Genomic DNA, 19,939 nt, shown 5'->3' on the forward strand with positions numbered 1-19,939 from the left:
CTGAGCCAGGACACCTGGGCTCCACCTTGTGCTCTGTGTTCAGACCCCGCCCCCATCTGGAGGACTTACCCAGTGTTAACACCCTATAATCCTCAACACAATGGTCCTCGGCGCCGGTGCAGGCCAAGAGCTCCTTCTCCTTCTTCTGCCAGTGATCTGCCCCCACTTTGAAGAATGACAGGCACTGCCGGCCGTTGGGGACGGAGCTCACAGTTGGCACTGAGAACAGTCAGACACACACAGTCAGCCAGGGGTGGGGAGTCACCACACCCTGGGCTCAATCCCAGCTCGGGGAAGGGAGTGGGGTCTAGTGGTTAGAGATGGGGGGCTGGGAGCCAGGACTCCTAGGTTTTGTCCCCAGCTGTGGGAGGGGAGTGGGGTCTAGGGGTTAGAGGTGGGGGGTGAGGCTGGGAGCCAGGACTCCTGGGTTCTCTCCAGGCAGGTGTGGCCGGAGCAGGGCTCTAGGTTTGCAGCAGACACACACCTGGGATGGCCCCGGCGTTGCAGCCGTCGGTGTCACAGCAGGCGATGTTCACCCGCACGGTGACATTGTTTGCGTAGGTCAGCGAGAAGGGACCGGGCTCACAGTTCTTGGGCTCCAGGCACGATTTAGCCGTGTAGGAGAAGGAGTTTCCCTCTGTGGAAGGGAAACAGAGCATCACCTCTGAGCTCCCCAATGGACTCCCAGCTGCTCCATCCTCCCCTTTTGTTCCATCCACCCCACCCCCAACTAATCTCATCTTTCCCCCGACCCCTGATAAAATCCTCTCTTCTGTCTGATCCAGGATCCACAGCCACCCACTTCAATTTCCCATCTCATCCCATCCCCCGTCTATGACATTATCTTTCCAGACTGAGCAGTCCCTGCTCCTGGAGAGGAGCGGAGTCTATTGGTTAGAGTAGGGAGAGGGGCTGGGAGCCAGGACTCCTGGGTTCGACCCCTGGCTTCAGGAGGACAATGGTGTCTACACTTAGTAGAAATCTTCTTTCACTCACCCAGCCTGATCTCTGCCACGACGGTGACGCAGGTCCCTTCCGAGGGGGCGCAGGGCTGCAGGGGGCCGGAGCACGATAGCTCTCTGGACGCACACACCTCGCATTGCAGAGCGCTCCCTGGAGGTTGGAAAAATCCCTTCTCAGTACAAACCCCGGCTCCCCACCCCTCCCCAGGCAGTGCCCGTGGGCGAAATACCACCAGGAACCAAGAGGTGGCGCTGTGGGAGTTGTTACCACCAATGCCTCCTCACTGAACGTGTGGGCAGGCAGATCTTGGAGAAATGCCACCTGCTTTTGCAGCAGTTCTGCCCAGTTCCATTTAACTCTCCGGATGGGGAAAGGCATCTTGCTAGCTGGTCATTTGTATCTTACTCAAAACCACAGACAAGTCTGTTTGCTGCCTGAGTGTCTGTGGCTAGAATACATTTTCAGCTGCTGACGTGGCTATCTGGGGTGCAGCTTGTGCCTGCGAACAAACCCCACACGTCTGTGTAGGCAGAAAAACAAGAATTCAGCTGCTCTGAGGAGGGGTTTCTGCCTGGCTTTGCGGTGAACCTTTCACACACACACACACACACCCCGTCGTAAATCTCTGGTCCAGGCCTCTGCCTCTCAGAGTTACGTCAGCTCAGCCACACTCGACTTCAGCCCACTTTTCATCGCTGATCCTGCCAATTCTCTTCTTCAGAATACGATTGACGCTTGTTAAGCCTCTGGATAGATGGCTGTGCACCTCCAGCCAGCGATCGCAGGAGCATCAACTCTTTCCTCTCCAGAGTGTGGGGGCCTTTAAATTCATGACGTGAGCATAAGGCTTTTTAAGAAAGAAAGAAAGAAAGAAAGAAAGAAAGAGAAAAATTTTCCCACTTTGGTTTTTTTAGAGTTTTCATGTGGAAGCATCAATTAAACCTCAGAACGCCTTCCCCTGCCCCTTCTATGTCCCTAGATGGTAGCAAAGTGATCATATCCCCATCTAAGAAATAGGGAAACTGAGGTAGAAAAAAGATGTGTTCAATTCAGGGTTAGAAGAAAGAAAACAGCCGAGAAGTCCTCACTCCTGACTCCCAGCCCACTCTAACCCACGAGACCCCACTCCTCTTTCAGAGCCACGGACAGAACCTGGGAGTCCTGATTCGCAGCCATCTCTGCTCAAACTGACGACACCCCAGCCCTCTTCCACAGCTGGGGAATGAACCCAGGAGTCCTGGCAGGAATCTCAGCGCTGACGGGCAGGGGAACATTTCCAAGCAGGATTACAAGTGGACGGGGGTGGTGCTCCTCATCAGGATGACCCCAAGCCTGGGTGAGAGCTGGAGGAGGAATGAGAAGAAGGAAGGACAGACGGACTCTGACCCGCTGGCCAGGCCCCGAGCGTTGGCTGTTGGAGTCCCAAGCTCCAATCCCTGCTCTCCCCGAGTCAGCCGGGGGATGTGGCCCCGGGTTTTCCTCTCACTGCTTTTACCCACAAATTCCATCCTGACCCCAGAATCCGCCATCGACAGCGGCACGTTCCCCACGTGAAATCCGGCTCCCTGTGCCCGGGGACGGACGGGACTCACCTGTGGCCAGGAGAGCGGACAGCAGACAGAGGGGCAGAGCCACCCACATGGTGCCCGGGTGTTTGCTGCAGTGAGCAGAACAGCGAGGAAGCATCTGGCTGTGGTTTTATCCGGCAGGTTGGCAAATACCTGCCCCCTGGGGGATCAGCTGGGGCTGCCCCATGACATCCTGGTGGACCCGGAGATGGGAGATTTCACAGCCTTGCATGTGACACTGGCTGATCAGGTGATGCCAATGTGTACTGATGCCAATTCCCTTGTGCATTAGTGGAGATCAGTGGTTCTCAGCCAGGGATCCGTGTACTCCAGGGGTACACACAGGTCTTCCGGGGGGTACATCAGCTTATCTTGATGTTTGCCTCATTTTACAACATGCCAGATATAAAGCACTAGTGAAGTCAACGCGAGCTAAAATTTCCTGACACAATGACTTGTTTGTGCAGCTCTATGTACTGTCCACTGAAATGTAAGTGCAATATTTATATCCCAGTGAAGTTATTTTATAATTACACAGTGGAAGTGAGAAAGGAAGCTATTTGTCAGTCACAGTGTGGCCGTGACACTTTTATATATTTTTATAATAACATAAGAAAGGACCTGTCATAAATATAAAGGGAAGGGGAACCACCTTTCTGTCCCCGCTGCTCTAAAATCCCTCGTGGCTAGAGGCAAAACACTTTCACCTGTGAAGGGTTAAGAAGCTAAGGTAACCTTGCTGGCACCTGACCCAAAATGACCAATGAGGAGACAAGATACTTTCAAATCGGGAGTGAGGGAAACAAAGGGTCTGCTTGTCTGTGTGATCTTTTGCTTGGAACAGCTCAGGAATGGAGTCTCAGAACTTCTGTTAGTAAGTAATCTAGCTAGAAATGCATTAGATTTCCTTTTGTTTAATGGCTGGTAAAATAAGCTGTGCTGGAGGGAATGAATATTCCTGGTTTGGTGTCTTTTTGTAAACTTAAGGTTTTGCCTAGAGGATTCTCTATGTTTTGAATTTGATTACCCTGGAAGGTATTTACCATCCTGATTTTACAGGGGTGATTCTTTCACCTTTTCTTTCATTCAGATTCTTCTTTTAAGAACCTGTTTGCTTTTTCATTGTTCTGAAGATCCAAGGGTTTGGGTCTGTGTTCACTTGTACAAATTGGGGAGGATTCTTATCAAGCCTTCCCCAGGAAAAGGGGTGTAGGACTTGGGGTGATATTTTGGGGGAAGACGTCTCCAAGCAGGCTCTTTCCCTGGTCTTTGTGTAAGACGCTTGGTGGTGGCAGCGTACGGTTCAAGGACAAGGCAAAGTTTGTACCTTGGGGAAGTCTTTAACCTAAGCTGGTAAGAATAAGCTGAGGGGGTCTTTCCTGCGGGTCCCCACATCTGTACCCTAGAGTTCAGAGTGGGGAAGGAACCCTGACAGGGCCATACTGGGTCAGACCAAAGGTCCATCTAACCCAGTATCCTGTCTTCCCACAGTGGCCAATGCCAGGTGCCCAGAGGGAATGAACAGAACAGGTAATCAAACATCAAGTGTTTCATCTCCTGTCAACCATTCCCAGCTTCTGGCAAACAGAGGCTAAGGACACCATCCCTACCCAGCCTGGCTAATAGACATTGATGACCCTATCCTCCATGAATTTGTCTAGCTCTTTTTTGAACCCAGTTTACTTTTGGACTTCGCACATTCCTCTGGGAAGGAGTTCCACAGGTTGATGGTGCATTATGTGAAAAAACACTTCCCTTTGTTTTTTTAAACCTACTGCCTCTTAATTTCATTTGGTGGCCCCTAGTTCTTGTGTTATGAGAAGGAGTAAATAACACTTCCTTATCTACTTTCTCCACACCACTCATGATTTTCTAGACCTCTCCCCTATCCCCCCTTGTCCATCTCTTTTCCAAGCTGAAAAGTCCCACTCTTATGAATCTCTCCTCACGGAAGCTGTTCCATCCCCCTAATAATTTTATGACCCTTTCTGAATCTTTTCCAATTCCAATATCTCTTTTATACGCTGGGGTGACCACATCTCCACACAGTTTTCAAGAATGGGAGTAGCATGGATTTATATAGGGGCAATATGACATTTACTGTCTCATTATCTCTCCCTTTCTTAATGATTCCCAACATTCTGTTCTCTTTTTTGACATGCACTGCGTACTGTGAACTATCCACTGTGACTCCAAGATCTCTTTCTTGACTGGGAATAGCTAATTTAGACCCCATGTCTGGTTTTGGAAGCAAGTAGTTTTAAGTGAGGGGAAACTTGGGCTATCCAAGACACATCAGACTGCCACAAGGGGTACAGCTGTCTGGAAATGTCGAGAGACCCTGGCCTAGATCAAAGGCATGGCGAAGGTAGAACAGTGTGTTTGGAGTTTCGATTTCATGAAAACCAATGGGCCGTGGTATGGTTTTCCCTTCCCCGTCTGCTGTTTTAGCGGAGTAACAACCATTCACCCTGAGCACAGCCCTGGGACTCACTGACCCAGCAGAGACGCCGGAGGGATGCTAATCAGGAACTTTAGCACCAGGAAAGTGCTGAGTCCAAAGGCAGGGGCCATCGCGTGTGCTGACCAACGCGTTCCTCCCTCCCCGCATCGAAGGCAAAGCCCACGTGGGTGGGGGCCCTGCCAGCTTGTTCTCTGGGAGAAGAAGCTGTAAGGATGGATTCAGGGAAGGATCCTGCCTCGCTGGGCTGGCTGGACTCTTACAGGGACCGGAACCGGATGCAAAGCAGGGATCCCCGGAGACGGTCTGGGGGCACCTGGAAAGACTTGGGAGAATGGAGGGTCCTTCCATCACCGCCACCGTTTGGAGTTACAGACTGCAACTCACCTGGGCATGAATTTTACCGCCTCTAACCCCTCGTGACCCTCATTCCCTTTCCTTAGCTCACGAACCTTTAGCGAGTTTCCTACAGACCTGGCTGCCAGCATTGCCTTTGGTGTAGGATCTGGAGTCCCGTGGCTCTGGGGTAAGTGACCGGTCTCCTGGGGCAGGGGACAACCTGGGTGGGCTGGTTTGGGGTGTACGTGAGGTTTCCTCCCAAAGTCCGGCTTGTCTGAGAGTATCTGAGGGGACTGGCTGTGACTCCAGGGTCAGACGGGGGCAGCGATCCAGGAGTTCATGCTGGGTGAAATCTCCTCACAGAGCACCACCGGCTGGGGGGATCTGCCCTGTTTCCTGACACCTTCCCTGAGCTCGTCACTCCCAGTGGAGCCGCCCCAGAGAGCAGGACGAACTGAGCCCTGCAAAATCAACCTAGAAGGACATTTCTCCCCTCCAGGGCGTTCCCGCCCGCCTGGACAGCTGGGTGAGCCACGGCCTCTCCTTCCCACAGCCCTCCTTCCCCAGGGGAGCTCAGCCAGCCGGTGCCTTTCCCCCAGCCATGGGCCTTGCCTTCCGGGAGGGGGTCCAGGCAGGACTCCTGGGTTCCATTCCCTGGCCCTGCAAGGGGAGAGGGGTCCAGTGGTTGGAGCAGGGGTCTTGGGAGCCAGGACTCCTGGGCTCTATCCCTGGCATTCAGAAGGGAGTATGGTCTGGTGGGTTACAGGGTGGGGTACTGGGAGTCAGGACTCCCGGGTTCTCTTCCTGCCAGCATCACTCGTGCACAGATAGGGCTGGGGGGCGGGGCCGGTACGGGACGGTCAGAGGACAAGGAGCTAGGGGGGTGCTTTCCCCAGAACTCGCTTTATTCAGCCAATGCACAAAAGGAACCCGCAATCTCCCCCAAAGAGAAGCAGCAGCCTGTGGCTACTGAAGGGAGGTGCACTGCAGCCCGGCACGCAGCAGAAGGGGAGGATGCCAGGCCGGGGCTCAGGGCTCCCCGATGCCTCCACCGGCCCTGGGAGCTGGGTAGCACTTGGCCCGGCTCAGGATCTCCGGCACGCCCTGGGCATATTTCTTCACCAACGCTGTCTTCACGCAGGCGCCAGGGGAGCCACATCCAGCCGCAACCTTCCTCAGTTTGATGTTACCTGGACAGGGGGAGAGACGTGATCGGGGGCTCCCAATTCCCCCCCCGCCCGACCCTCATGAGGTCTCTCACACACTCCCCTCCCAGCAGGACTGCACCCGGCTCTGCAGGCAGACTGGGGTCTAGTGCTCAGAGCAGGGGCCTGGAACAACGTGAGAACATAAGAGGAATGGCCCCCCTGGGTCACCCCAAAGGTCCATCTAGCCCAGTATCCTCTGGCCAATGCCAGGTGCCCCAGAGGGAATGAACAGAACAGGGAATCATCCAGTGATCCATCCCCTGTCGCCCATTCCCAGCTCCTGGCAAACAGAGGCTAGGGCCACCATCCCTGCCCATCCTGGCTAATAGCCACAGATGGACCTGTCCTCCAGGAACTTCTCTAGTTCCTGTTTGAACCTGTTATAGTCTGGGCCTTCAAAACATCCTCTGGCAAGGAGTTCCACAGGTTGACTGTGCATTGTGTGAAGCAGTACTTCCTTTGGTTTATTTTATACCTGCTGCCTGTGGTGACCCCTCGTTCTTATGTTAGGAGGAGTAAATAACACTTCCTTCTTTACTTCCTCCACACGCTTCAACCTTCTTTAGACCTCGATCATATCCCCCCTTAGCCGTTTCATTTCCAAGGTGAAGAGTCCCACTCTTATTAATCTCTCCTCATATGGCAGCCATTCCATCCCCCTCATCATTTTGGTTGGCATTTTCTGAAGCCTTTCCAATTCCAATAGATCTTTTTTGAGACAGGGCGACCACATCCGTCCGCAGTGTTCAAGCTGTGGGCGTGCCATGGAATTATATTGAGGCAACACGATCTTTTCTGTCCTATTCTCTATCCCTTTACGAATGATTCCCAGCATTCTGTTTGCTTTTTTGATGGCCGCTGCACATAGAATCATAGAATCATAGAATATCAGGGTTGGAAGGGACCCCTGAAGGTCATCTAGTCCAACCCCCTGCTCGAAGCAGGACCAATTCCCAGTTAAATCATCCCAGCCAGGGCTTTGTCAAGCCTGACCTTAAAAACTTCCAAGGAAGGAGATTCCACCACCTCCCTAGGCAACGCATTCCAGTGTTTCACCACCCTCTTAGTGAAAAAGTTTTTCCTAATATCCAATCTAAACCTCCCCCACTGCAACTTGAGGCCATTACTCCTCGTTCTCTCATCTGCTACCATTGAGAACAGTCTAGAGCCATCCTCTTTGGAACCCGCTTTCAGGTAGTTGAAAGCAGCTATCAAATCCCCCCTCATTCTTCTCTTCTGCAGGCTAAACAATCCCAGCTCCCTCAGCCTCTCCTCATAAGTCATGTGTTCTAGACCCCTAATCATTTTTGTTGCCCTTCGCTGGACTCTCTCCAATTTATCCACATCCTTCTTGTAGTGTGGGGCCCAAAACTGGACACAGTACTCCAGATGAGGCCTCACCAATGTCGAATAGAGGGGGACGATCACGTCCCTCGATCTGCTCGCTATGCCCCTACTTATACATCCCAAAATGCCATTGGCCTTCTTGGCAACAAGGGCACACTGCTGACTCATATCCAGCTTCTAGTCCACTGTCACCCCTAGGTCCTTTTCCGCAGAACTGCTGCCTAGCCATTCGGTCCCTAGTCTGTAGTGGTGCATTGGATTCTTCCGTCCTAAGTGCAGGACCCTGCACTTATCCTTACTGAACCTCATCAGATTTCTTTTGGCCCAATCCTCCAATTTGTCTAGGTCCTTCTGTATCCTATCCCTCCCCTCCAGCGTATCTACCACTCCTCCCAGTTTAGTATCGTCCGCAAATTTGCTGAGAGTGCAATCCACACCATCCTCCAGATCATTTATGAAGATATTGAACAAAACCGGCCCCAGGACTGACCCCTGGGGCACTCCACTTGACACCGGCTGCCAACTAGACATGGAGCCATTGATCACTACCCGTTGAGCCCGACAATCTAGCCAACTTTCTACCCACCCTATAGTGCATGGAGTGGATGATTTCAGAGAACTCTCCACAGTGACTCCAAGATCTTTCTTGAGTGGTAAATTCGACCCATTATTGTGTATGTCTACTTGGGATTACGTTTGCCCATGTGCATTACTTTGCATTTATTAACACTGAATTTCCTCTGCCATTTTGTTGCCCAGTCACCCAGTTCTGAGAGACCCTTTAGTACCTCTTCACAGTCTGCTTTGGACTTCACTATCTTGAGTAGCTTTGTATCTTCTGCAAATTTTGCCACCTCACTATTTACTCCTTTTTCCAGAACATTTCGGAATATGGTGAATAGCACTGGGCCCAGTGCAGATCCCTGGGGGACTCCCACTATTTACCTCTCTCCCTTCTGAAAACTGATCATTTCTTCCTACCCTTTTTTCCCTATCTTTTAACCAGTTACTGAGCCATGAGAGGATTTTATCCCATGACAGCTCACTTTGCTTAAGAGCCTTTGGTGAGGGACGCTTTCTGAAAATCTAAGTACACTATATCCACGGGATGCCCCTTGTCCACACTTTCGTTGACCCCCTGAGAGAATTCTAGTACATTGGTGAGGCGTCATTTCCCTTTACCGAAACCATGTTGACCCTTCCACAAAAAATTATGTTCATCTATGTGGCTGACAGTTCTCTTCTTTTCTATAGTTTCAATGAGTTTGCCCTGTACTTAAGTCAGACTTATTGGCCTGTAGTTGCCGGGATCACCTCTGGAGCCCTTTTTCGAAACTGGCATGTCATTAGCCGTCCTCCAGCCAGTTGGGACAGAAGCTGATTTAAATGGTAGGTTACAAACCACAGTTAGTAGTTCTGTAATTTGACGTTTGAGTTCCTTCCGAACTCTTGGGCGAATCCCATCTGGTCCTGGTGACTTATCACTCTTTAATTTATCAATTTGTTGCAAAAACTCCTGTAATGACTCCTCAGTCTGGGACAGTTCCTCAGATTTGTCACCAAAACAGAATGGCTCAGGTATGGGAATCTCCCTCCCATCCTCAGCCATGAAGACTGATGCAGAGAATTCATTTAGTTTCTCCGCAGTGGCCTTATCCTCCTTGGGTGCTCCTTGGCATCTCGGCAAGTAGGACTCCTGGGTTCTCTCTGCAACTCTGCCAGGGGAGTGGAGTCTAGTGGGTTAGAGCAAGGGAGTCTGGGACTAAGCCAGGACACCTGGGCTCCACCTCATGCTCTGTGTTCAGACCCCTCCCACATCTGGAGGACTTACCCCGTGTTAATATCCCAGATTCCACAACACAGTGGTCCTCGGTGCCGGTGCAGGCCAAGACCTCCTTCTCCTGCCAGCCATCTGCCACCATTTTGAAGAATGACGGGCACTGCCGGCCGTTGGGGACGGAGCTCACAGTTGGCACTGAGAACAGTCAGACACACACAGTCAGCCAAGGGTGGGGAGTCACCACACATTGGGCTCAATCCCAGCTCGGGGAAGCGAGTGGGGTCTAGTGGTTAGGGATGGGGGCTTTGGGCTGGGAGCCAGGACTCCTGGGTTCTCTCCAGGCAGGTGTGGCCGGAGCAGGGCTCTAGGTTTGCAGTAGACACGCACCTGGGATGGCCCCGGCGTTGCAGCCGTCGGTGTCACAGCAGGCGATGTTCCCCCGCATGGTGACATTGTGCGCGTAGGTCAGCGAGAAGGGGCCGGGCTCACAGTTCTGGGGCTCCAGGCACGATTTACCCGTGTAGGAGAAGGGGGATCCCTCTGTGGAAGGGAAACAGAGCATCACCTCTGAGCTCCCCAATGGACCCCCAGCTGCTCCATCCTCCCCTTTTGTTCCATCCACCCCACCCCCAACTAATCTCATCTCCCCACACCCCCAATAAAATCCTCTCTTCTGTCTGATCCAGGCCCCACAGCCACCCACTTCAATTCCCCATCTCATCCCATCCCCCGTCTATGACATTATCTTTCCAGACTGAGCAGTCCCTGCTCCTGGAGAGGAGCGGAGTCTATTGGTTAGAGTAGGGGGAGGGGCTGGGAGCCAGGACTCCTGGGTTCGACCCCTGGCTTCAGGAGGACAATGGTGTCTACACTTAGTAGAAATCTTCTTTCACTCACCCAGCCTGATCTCTGCCACGACGGTGACGCAGGTCCCTTCCGAGGGGGCGCAGGGCTGCAGGGGGCCGGAGCACGATTGCTCTCTGGACGCACACACCTCGCATTGCAGAGCGCTCCCTGGAGGTTGGAAAAATCCCTTCTCGGTACAAACCCCGGCTCCCCACCTCTCCCAGGCGGTGCCCGTGGGCGAAATACCACCAGGAACCAAGAGGTGGCGCTGTGGGAGTTGTTACCACCAATGCCTCCTCACTGAACGTGTGGGCAGGCAGATCTTGGAAAAATTCCACCTGCTTTTGCAGCAGTTCTGCCCAGTTCCAGGGCTGGTTCTTAGTGGAGTCATAACCCTACTCCTGACGCCCAGGAAAGGGTGACTATACTGATTGCTAATGAAACAAGTCGTGATATTTTTGTGAGGCAAGGACAGAAGATAGCAGACCTCTTTGAGCCCGAGTCAATTGTAACCCCCCAGTGTGAAACTCAAGTTCCGACGATAGACCCTGCAAAGTTAGACTTTGGAGATTCACCAGTGTCCGAGGACTGGAAAAATCGCCTGAGGAAGAAACTTTGTGAAAGATCCAAGGTGTTCTCACTGCATGAGTGGGATGTGCAAAAGGAGTAGAACACAATATCAGACTACATGACTCTCGACCTTTCAGGGAGAGATCTAGGAAGATTGCTCTCTCTGAGATGGAAGATGTGCAACATCATCTTCAGGAGCTCGTACTGACTTCACTAGTGCTTTTTATCTGGCCTGTTGTAAAATGAGGCAAACATCAAGATGAGCTGATGTACCACCCTGGAAGACCTGTGTGTACCCCTGGGGTACACGGATCCCTGGCTGAGAACCACTGATCTCCACGAGTGCACAAGGGAATTGGCCTCAAGACACATTGGTATCATCTGATCAGCCAGTGTCCCATGCAGGGCTGTGAAATCTCCCATCTCCGGGCCCACCAGGATATCATGGGGCAGCCCCAGCCGATCTCGCAGGGGGCAGGTGTTTGCCAACCTTTCTGCAGAGAAGGACCTGGGGATTACAGTGGATGAGAAGCTGGCTATGAGTCAGCAGGGTGGCCTTGTTGCCAAGAAGGCTAATGGCATTTTGGGCTGCATCAGTAGGAGCGTTGCCAGCAGATGGAGGGAAGTGATTATTCCCCGCTATTCGGCACTGGTGAGGCCACATCTGGAGTACTGGGTCCAGTTTTGGGCCCCCCACTACAGAAGGGATGTGGAGAAATTGGAGAGAGTCCAGCGGAGGGCATCGAAAATGATGAGGGGGCTGGGGCACGTGACTTAGGAGGGGAGGCTGAGGGAACTGGGCTTCTTTTGTCTGCAGAAGAGAAGAGTGAGGGGGAATTTGATAGCAGCCTTCAACTACCTGAGGGGGGTTCAAAGAGGGTGGAGCTCGGCTGTTCTCAGTGGTGGCAGATGACAGAACGAGGAGCAATGGTCTCCAGTTGCAGTGGGGGAGGTCTAGGCTGGAGAGCATGAAACACTATTTCACTAGGAGGGTGGTGAAGCGCTGCATTGGGTTCCCTAGGGAGGGGGTGGAATCTCCACCCTTTGAGGTGTTCTATGGTTCTCTAATTCTCTGAACCTGCCTGCCGTACCCACAGCCAGCTGCTTCATGGCTGCTCTGGTCCCTGCAGAAAATGCCCGACCACCATGTGGGCGCCCCAGCCCCTCTGCCTGCTGTCTGCTCTCCTGGTCACAGGGGAGTCCCATCTGTCCCCAGGCACAGGGAGCTGGGCACTGATGAGAAGCAGGAAACCTTTGGAAATCACAGACAAATCTCAGGAGGCAGGAAAAGCGTCCCCCACCCTTGTCATCCTGCTTGGAAATGTTCCCCTGCCCCCTGCGCTGAGATTCCTGAGATTCATATACATTTGTTAGTCTCTAAGGTGCCACAAGTACTCCCATTCTTTTTGGGGATATAGACTAACATGGCTGCTACTCTGAAATCTGACTCCTTGGCTGTATTCGTGACTCCAAGTCTGACACCGCCTCCTTCTGCCTCAGTTTCCCTGTTTGTAAGATAGGGATAATGTTCCCTTCCTCCCACCTGGGACCCTGGCAAAGGCAGGGGAAGGCATTTGGAGGTTGAAGTGATGTTTCCAGAGGAAAGCTCTGAAAAAAACCAAAGTGGACCAATTGGTTTTCTTTCTTTCGTCCTTCAATTCAAAACTTATGTTCACTGACTGAATTGAAACTCTCCCAAGCTCTGGACAGGAAAGAGTTAACGATCATGGGATCTCTTCAGCCAGCCCAGAGTTTTTGCATGCATGATGGAGGTGTGAAGCCATCAGTGGCAAGGGTGAACGATCACCAATCAAATTCGGAAGAAGAGAGTTGACAGGACACGATGGTCCCCGGCTTTGGAGTCGACACTTTTCTGGGGCTTGGAGTTCAGTGTAGAGTATATAGAGCAATATGAACAAGGGGTCGACAGTTTAGCTCGTACTGACTTCACTCATGCCTTAATGTGGCCGGTTGTAAATCGAGGCAAATATCTAGATGAGCTGATGTACCCCCAGAAGACCTGTGTGTACCCCTGGGGTACACAGACCCCCTGGCTGAGAACCACTGATTTCCACTAATGCAAAAGGGAATTGGCCTCCGTACACATTGGCATCATCTGATCAGCCAGTGTCACATGCAGGGCTGTGAAATCTCCCATCTCCGGGTCCACCAGGATGTCATGGGGCAGCCCCAGCCGATCCCCCAGGGGGCAGGTATTTGCCAACCTGCCTGATAAAACCACAGCCAGATGCTTCCTCGCTGTTCTGCTCACTGCAGTAAACACCCGGGCACCATGTGGGTGGCTCTGCCCCTCTGCCTGCTGTCCGCTCTCCTGGCCATAGGTGAGTCCCGTCCGTCCCCCGGCATAGGGAGCCGGAATTCAGCTGGGGAACGTGCCGCTGTCGATGGCGGATTCTGGGGTCAGGATGGAATTTGTGGGTAAAACCAGCGAGAGGAAAACCCAGGGCCACGTCCCCCGGCTGACTCGGGGAGAGCAGGGATTGGAGCCTGGGACTCCCACAGCCCAGGCTAGGTGCCTGGCCAGGGGGTCAGAGTCTGTCTGTCCTTCCTTCTTCTCGTTTCTCCTCCAGCTCTCACCCAGGCTTGGGGTCATCCCGATGAGCAGCACCACCCCCATCCACATATAATCCCGCTTGGAAATGTTCCCCTGCCCACCAGCGCTGAGATTCCTGCCAGGACTCCTGGGTTCATCCCCCGGCTTTGAAATGGGAATGGGGGTGCAAAGGGTGGGGCTGAGAGCCAGGACTCCTGGGCTCATTCCCCAGCTGTAGAAGCGGGCTGGGGTGTAGTGAGTTTGAGCAGAGACAGTTGCAAATCAGGACTCCCGAGTTCTGTCCGTGGCTCTGAAAGAGGAGTGGGGTCTCGTGGGTGAGAGTGGGCTGGGAGTCAGGAGTGAGGACTTCTCGGCTGTCTTCTTGGTTCTAACCCTGAATTGAACACATCTTTGTTCTACCTCAGTTTCCCTATTTCTTAGATGGGGAGAATATCACTTTGCTACCATCTAGGGACATAGAAGTGGCAGAGGAAGGCATTCTGAGGTTTAATGGATGTTTCCACATGAAAGCTCTAAAAAAACCGAAGTGGGAAAATTTTTCTCTTTCTTTCTTTCTTTCTTTCTTTCTTAAAACTACCTGACGCTCACGTCATGAATTTAAAGGCCCCCACACTCTGGAGAGGAAAGAGTTGATGCTCCTGGGATCGCTAGCTGGAGGTGCACAGCCATCAATCCAAAGGCTTAAGAAGCATCAATCGTATTCTGAAAAAGAGAATTGGCAGGATCAGCGATGAAAAGTGGGCTGAAGTCGAGTGTGGCTGAGCTGACGTAACTCTGAGAGCAGAGAGTTACGGCGGGCGGGGGGTGTGTGTGTGTGAAAGGTTCACCGTAAAGCCAGGCAGAAATCCCGCTTCAGAGCAGCCGAATTCTTGTTTTTCTGACTACACAGACGAGTGGGGTTTGTTCGCAGGCACAAGCTGCACCCCAGATAGCCACGTCAGCAGCTGAAAATGTATTCTAGCCACAGACACTCAGGCAGCAAACAGACTTGTCTGCAGTGTTGAGTCAGATACAAATGACCAGCTAGCAAGATGCCTTTCCCCATCCGGAGAGTTAAATGGAACTGGGCAGAACTGCTGCAAAAGCAGGTGGCATTTCTCCAAGATCTGCCTGCCCACACGTTCAGTGAGGAGGCATTGGTGGTAACAACTCCCACATCGCCACCTCTTGGTTCCTGGTGGTATTTCGCCTACGGGCACTGCCTGGGGAGGGGTGGGGAGCCGGGGTTTGTACTGAGAAGGGATTTTTCCAACCTCCAGGGAGCGCTCTGCAATGCGAGGTGTGTGCGTCCAGAGAGCTATCGTGCTCCGGCCCCCTGCAGCCCTGCGCCCCCTCGGAAGGGACCTGCGTCACCGTCGTGGCAGAGATCAGGCTGGGTGAGTGAAAGAAGATTTCTACTAAGTGTAGACACCATTGTCCTCCTGAAGCCAGGGGTCGAACCCAGGAGTCCTGGCTCCCACCCCCTCCTCCTACTCTAACCAATAGCCTCCGCTCCTCTCCAGGAGCAGGGACTGCTCAGTCTGGAAAGATAATGTCATAGACGGGGGATGGGATGAGATGGGGAATTTCAGTGGGTGGCTGTGGGGCTGGATCAGACAGAAGAGAGGATTTTATTGGGGGTGGGGGGGAAGATGAGATTAGTTGGGGGTGGGGTGGATGGATACAAAAGGGGAGGATGGAGCAGCTGGGGGTCCATTGGGGAGCTCAGAGGTGATTCTCTGTTTCTCTTCCACAGAGGGATCCTCCTTCTCCTACACGGCTAAATCGTGCCTGGAGCCCCAGAACTATGAGCCCAGCCCCTTCTCGCTGACCTACGCAAACAATGTCACCGTGCGGCTGAACATCGTGAGCTGTAACACCGACGGCTGCAACGCTGGGGCCATCCCAGGTGTGTGTCTGCTGCAAACCTAGAGCTCTGCTCCGGCCACACCTGCCTGGAGAGAACCCAGGAGTCCTGGCTCCCAGCCCCCCTTCTCTAACCACTAGACCCCACTCCCTTCCCCGAGCTGGGATTGAGCCCAGCGTGTGGTGACTCCCCACCCCTGGCTGACTGTGTGTGTCTGACTGTTCTCAGTGCCAACTGTGAGCTCCGTCCCCAACGGCCGGCAGTGCCTGTCGTTCTTCAACGTGTGGCCATATCACGGGAATGAGAAGGAGAAGAAGAAGGTGCTCTTGGCCTGCACCGGCGCCGAGGACCATTGTGTTGAGGAATTTGGGATATTAACACTGGGTAAGTCCTCCAGATGGGGGCGGGGTCTGAACACAGAGTACAAGGTGGAGCCCAGGTGTCCTGGCTCAGTCCCCGCCCCCCTGGCTCTGACCCACTAGACTCCACTCCCCTGGCAGAGTTGCAGAGAGAACCCTGGAGTCCTACTTGCCGCGATGCCAAAGGAGCACCCAAGGAGGATAAGGCCACTGCGGAGAAACTAAATGAATTCTGTGCATCGGTCTTCACGGCTGAGGCTGGGAGGGAGATTCCCAAACCTGAGCCATTCTGTTTTCATAACAAATCTGAGGAACTGTCCCAGATTGAGGTGTCATTACAGGAGTTTTTGCAACAAATTGATAAATTAAACAGTAATAAGTCACCAGGACCAGATGGGATTCGCCCAAGAGTTCGGAAGGAACTCAAATTTCAAATTATAGAATGACTAACTGTGGTTTCTAACCTACCATTTAAATCAGCTTCTGTCCCAAATGGCTGGAGGATGGCTAATGATACGCCAATTTCTAAAAAGGGCTCCAGAGGTGATCCCAGCAACTACAGACTAGTAAGTCTGACTTCAGTACAGGGTAAACTCATTGAAACTATAGGAAAGAAGAGAACTGTCAGCCACACAGATGAACATAATTTGTTGGGGAAGGGTCAACATGGTTTCGGTAAAGGAAAACCACGCCTCACCAGTATACTAGAATTCTCTGAGGGGGTCAAGAAGCGTGTGGACAAGGGGGATCCAGTGGCTATAGTGTACTTAGATTTTCAGAAAGCCTTTGAAAAGGTCCCTCACCAAAGGCTCTTAAGCAAAGTAAGCTGTCATGGGATAAAATCCTCTCATGGCTCAGTAAGTGGTTAAAAAGATAGGGAAAAAAGGGTAGGAAGAAATGGTCAGTTTTCAGAACGGAGAGATGTAAATAGTGGGAGTCCCCCAGGGATCCGCACTGGGCCCAGTCCTATTCACCATATTCCGAAATGTTCTGGAAAAAGGAGTAAATAGTGAGGTGGCAAAATTTGCAGAAGATACAAACCTACTCAAGATAGTGAAGTCCAAAGCAGACTGTGAAGAGGTACTAAAGGATCTCTCAGAACTGGGTGACTGGGCAACAAAACGGCAGAGGAAATTCAATGTTGATAAATGCAAAGTAACACACATGGGCAAACGTAATCCCAACTAGACATACACAATGATGGGTCGAATTTACCACTCAAGAAAGATCTTGGAGTCATTGTGGAGAGTTCTCTGAAATGACTCCATGTGCAGCGGCCGTGAAAAAGGGGAACAGAATGCTGGGAAATATTAAGAAAGGGACAGAGAATGGGACAGAATAGATCGTGTTGCCTCAATATAAATGCATGGGAAGCCCGCAGCTTGAACACTGCAGGCGGATGTGGTCGCCCACTCTCAGAAAAGAGATATCGGAATTGGAAAAGCTTCAGAAAAGCCCAAACAAAATGATGAGGGGGTTGGAACGGCTGCCATATGAGGAGAGATGAATAAGAGTGGGACTTTTCAGCCTGGAAAAGAGATGGCTAAGAGGGGATATGATTGAGGTCTAGAGAAGGTTGAAGGGTGTGGAGGAAGTAAATAAGGAAGTGTTATTTACTCCATCTAACATAAGAAGGAGGGGTCACCACAGGCAGCAGGATTAAAACAAACAAAAGGAAGTACTGCTTCACACAACGCACAGTCAACCTGTGGAACTCATTGCCGGAGGATGTTTTGAAGGCCAAGACTATAACAGGGTTCAAACAGGAACGAGAGAAGTTCCTGGAGTACAGGTCCATCTGTGGCTATTGCCAGGATGGGCAGCGATGGCGGCCCTAGCCTCTGTTTGCCAGGAGCTGGGAATGGGCGACAGGGGATGGATCAGTGGAAGGTTCCCTGTTCTGTTCATTCCCTCTGGGGCACCTGGCATTGGCCAGAGGATACTGGGCTAGATGGACCTTTGGGGTGACCCAGGAGGGCCATTCCTCTTATGTTCTCACATTGTTCCAGCCCCCTGCTCTGAGCACTAGACCCCACTCTGCCTGCAGAGCCGGGTGCAGTCCTCCTGGGAAGGGAGTGTGTGAGAGACCTTATTGGGGTCGGGGGGTGGATCTGGGAGCCCCTGATTACGTCTCTCTCCCCTCATCCAGGTGACATCAAACTGAGGAAGAGTGCGGCTGGATGTGGCTCCCCTGGCGCCTGCAAGAAGAGATTATTGGTGAAGAAATACACCCAGGGCGTGGTGGAGATGCTGAGCCCGGTTGACTGCTACCCAGCTCCCTGGGCCAGTGGAAGCATCGGGGAGCCCTGAGCCCCGGCCTGGCGTCCTCCCCTTCTGCTGCGTGCTGGGCTGCAGTGCACCTCCCTTTGGGGGGATTGCGTGTTCCTTTTGTGCATTGGCTGAATAAAGTGAGTTGTCCGGAAAGCACCCCCCTAGCTCCTTGTCCCCTGACTGCCCCGTACCGGGCCCCACACCGCCCCTATCTGTGCACAAGTGATGCTGGCAGGAAGAGAACGCTGGAGTCCTGACTCCCAGTACCCCACCCTGTAACCCAACAGGGCCCACTCCCTTCTGAAAGCCAGGGATAGAGCCCAGGAGTCCTGGCTCCCAAGCCCACTGCAGGGCCAGGGAATGGAACCCAGGAGTCCTGCCTAGATCCCCTCCCCCAAGGCAAGGCCCGTGGCCGGGGGAAAGGCACCGGCTGGCTGAGCTCCCCTGCGGAAGGAGGGCTGTGGGAAGGAGAGGCCGTGGCTCACCCAGCTGTCCAGGCGGGCAGGAACGCCCTGGAGGGGAGAAATGTCCTTCTAGGTTGATTTTGCAGGGCTCAGTTCGTCCCGCTCTCTGGGGCGGCTCCACTGGGAGTGACGAGCTCAGGGAAGGTGTCAGGAAACAGGGCAGATCCCCCCAGCCGGTGGTGCTCTGTGAGCAGATTTCACCCAGCGTGAACTCCTGGATCGCTGCCCCCGTCTGACCCCGGAGTCACAGCCAGTCCCCTCAGATACTCTCAGACAAGCCGGACTTTGTGAGGAAACCTCACGGACACCCCAAACCAGCCCACCCAGGTTGTCCCCTGCCCCAGAAGACCGGTCTCTTACCCCAGGGCCACGGGACCCCAGATCCTACACCAAAGGCAACGTTGGCAGCCAGCTCTGTAGGAATCTTGCTAAAGGTTCGTGAGCTAAGCAAAGGGAATGAGGGTGACAAGGGGTTAAAGCAGGTAAAATTCATGCCCAGGTGAGTCGCAGTCTGTAATTCCAAACGGTGGCGGTGAAGGAAAAACTGCCATTTTCCCAAGTCTTTTCAGGTGCTCCCAGACGGTCTCCAGGGACCCCCGCTTTGCATCCGGTTCCGGTCCCTGTAAGCGTCCAGCCAGCCCAGCGAGGCAGGGTTCCCTCAATCCATCCTTACAGCTTCTTCTCCCAGAGAACAAGGTGGCAGGGCCCCCACCCACGTGGGCTTTGCCTTCGATGTGGGGAGGGAGGAACATGGCAGTCAGCACACGCCATGGCCCCTGCCCTTGGACTCAGCACTTTTCTGGTGCTAAAGTTCTTCGTTAGCATCCCTACAGCATTGTCAAGTTCCTTCCCCACTCTGAACTCTAGGGTACAGATGTGGGGACCTGCATGAAAAACCTCCTAAGCTTACTTTTACCAGCTTAGGTGAAAACTTCCCCAAGGTACAATCTATTTTACCCTTTCCCTTGGATTTCCACTGCCACCACCAAACTTTATCTGGGTTCCTGAGAAAACATAGTTTGGAAACGTCTTTCCCCCCAAAATCCTCCCAACTCTTGCAGCCCACTTCCTGGGGAAGGTTTGGTAAAAATCCTCACCAATTTGCATAGGTGACCACAGACCCAAACCCTTGGATCTTAGGACAAAGAAAAAACATTGAGTTTCCTTAGGGAGATCCCTAGGGAGCTTGTTAACCACCCTCCCCAGCAAGAAGACTTTTAATAGAAGTAGAAAAGAATCTTCCCTTGTTGCCAAGAAGGCCAAAGGCATTTTGGGCTGCATCAGTAGGAGCGTTGCCAGCAGATGGAGGGAAGTGATTGTTCCCCTCTATTCGGCACTGGTG

General features: G+C 52.8%; 1 protein-coding gene across 1 annotated transcript; it reads left to right on the forward strand.

Moving 5' to 3' along the window:
• Positions 1–13,330: 13,330 nt before the first annotated feature.
• On the forward strand, positions 13,331–18,276 carry LOC144279543 (phospholipase A2 inhibitor and Ly6/PLAUR domain-containing protein-like). Its single transcript, XM_077841095.1, has 5 exons — positions 13,331–13,424; positions 14,917–15,033; positions 15,393–15,545; positions 15,732–15,887; positions 18,012–18,276. Exons 1-5 carry the CDS (start codon positions 13,331–13,333, stop codon positions 18,170–18,172), a joined length of 681 nt encoding a protein of 226 aa, XP_077697221.1. The 3' UTR covers positions 18,173–18,276.
• Positions 18,277–19,939: the final 1,663 nt, after the last annotated feature.

Source organism: Eretmochelys imbricata, chromosome 24 (genome assembly GCF_965152235.1).
Source record: "Eretmochelys imbricata isolate rEreImb1 chromosome 24, rEreImb1.hap1, whole genome shotgun sequence".
Lineage (NCBI taxonomy): Eukaryota > Metazoa > Chordata > Testudines > Cheloniidae > Eretmochelys > Eretmochelys imbricata.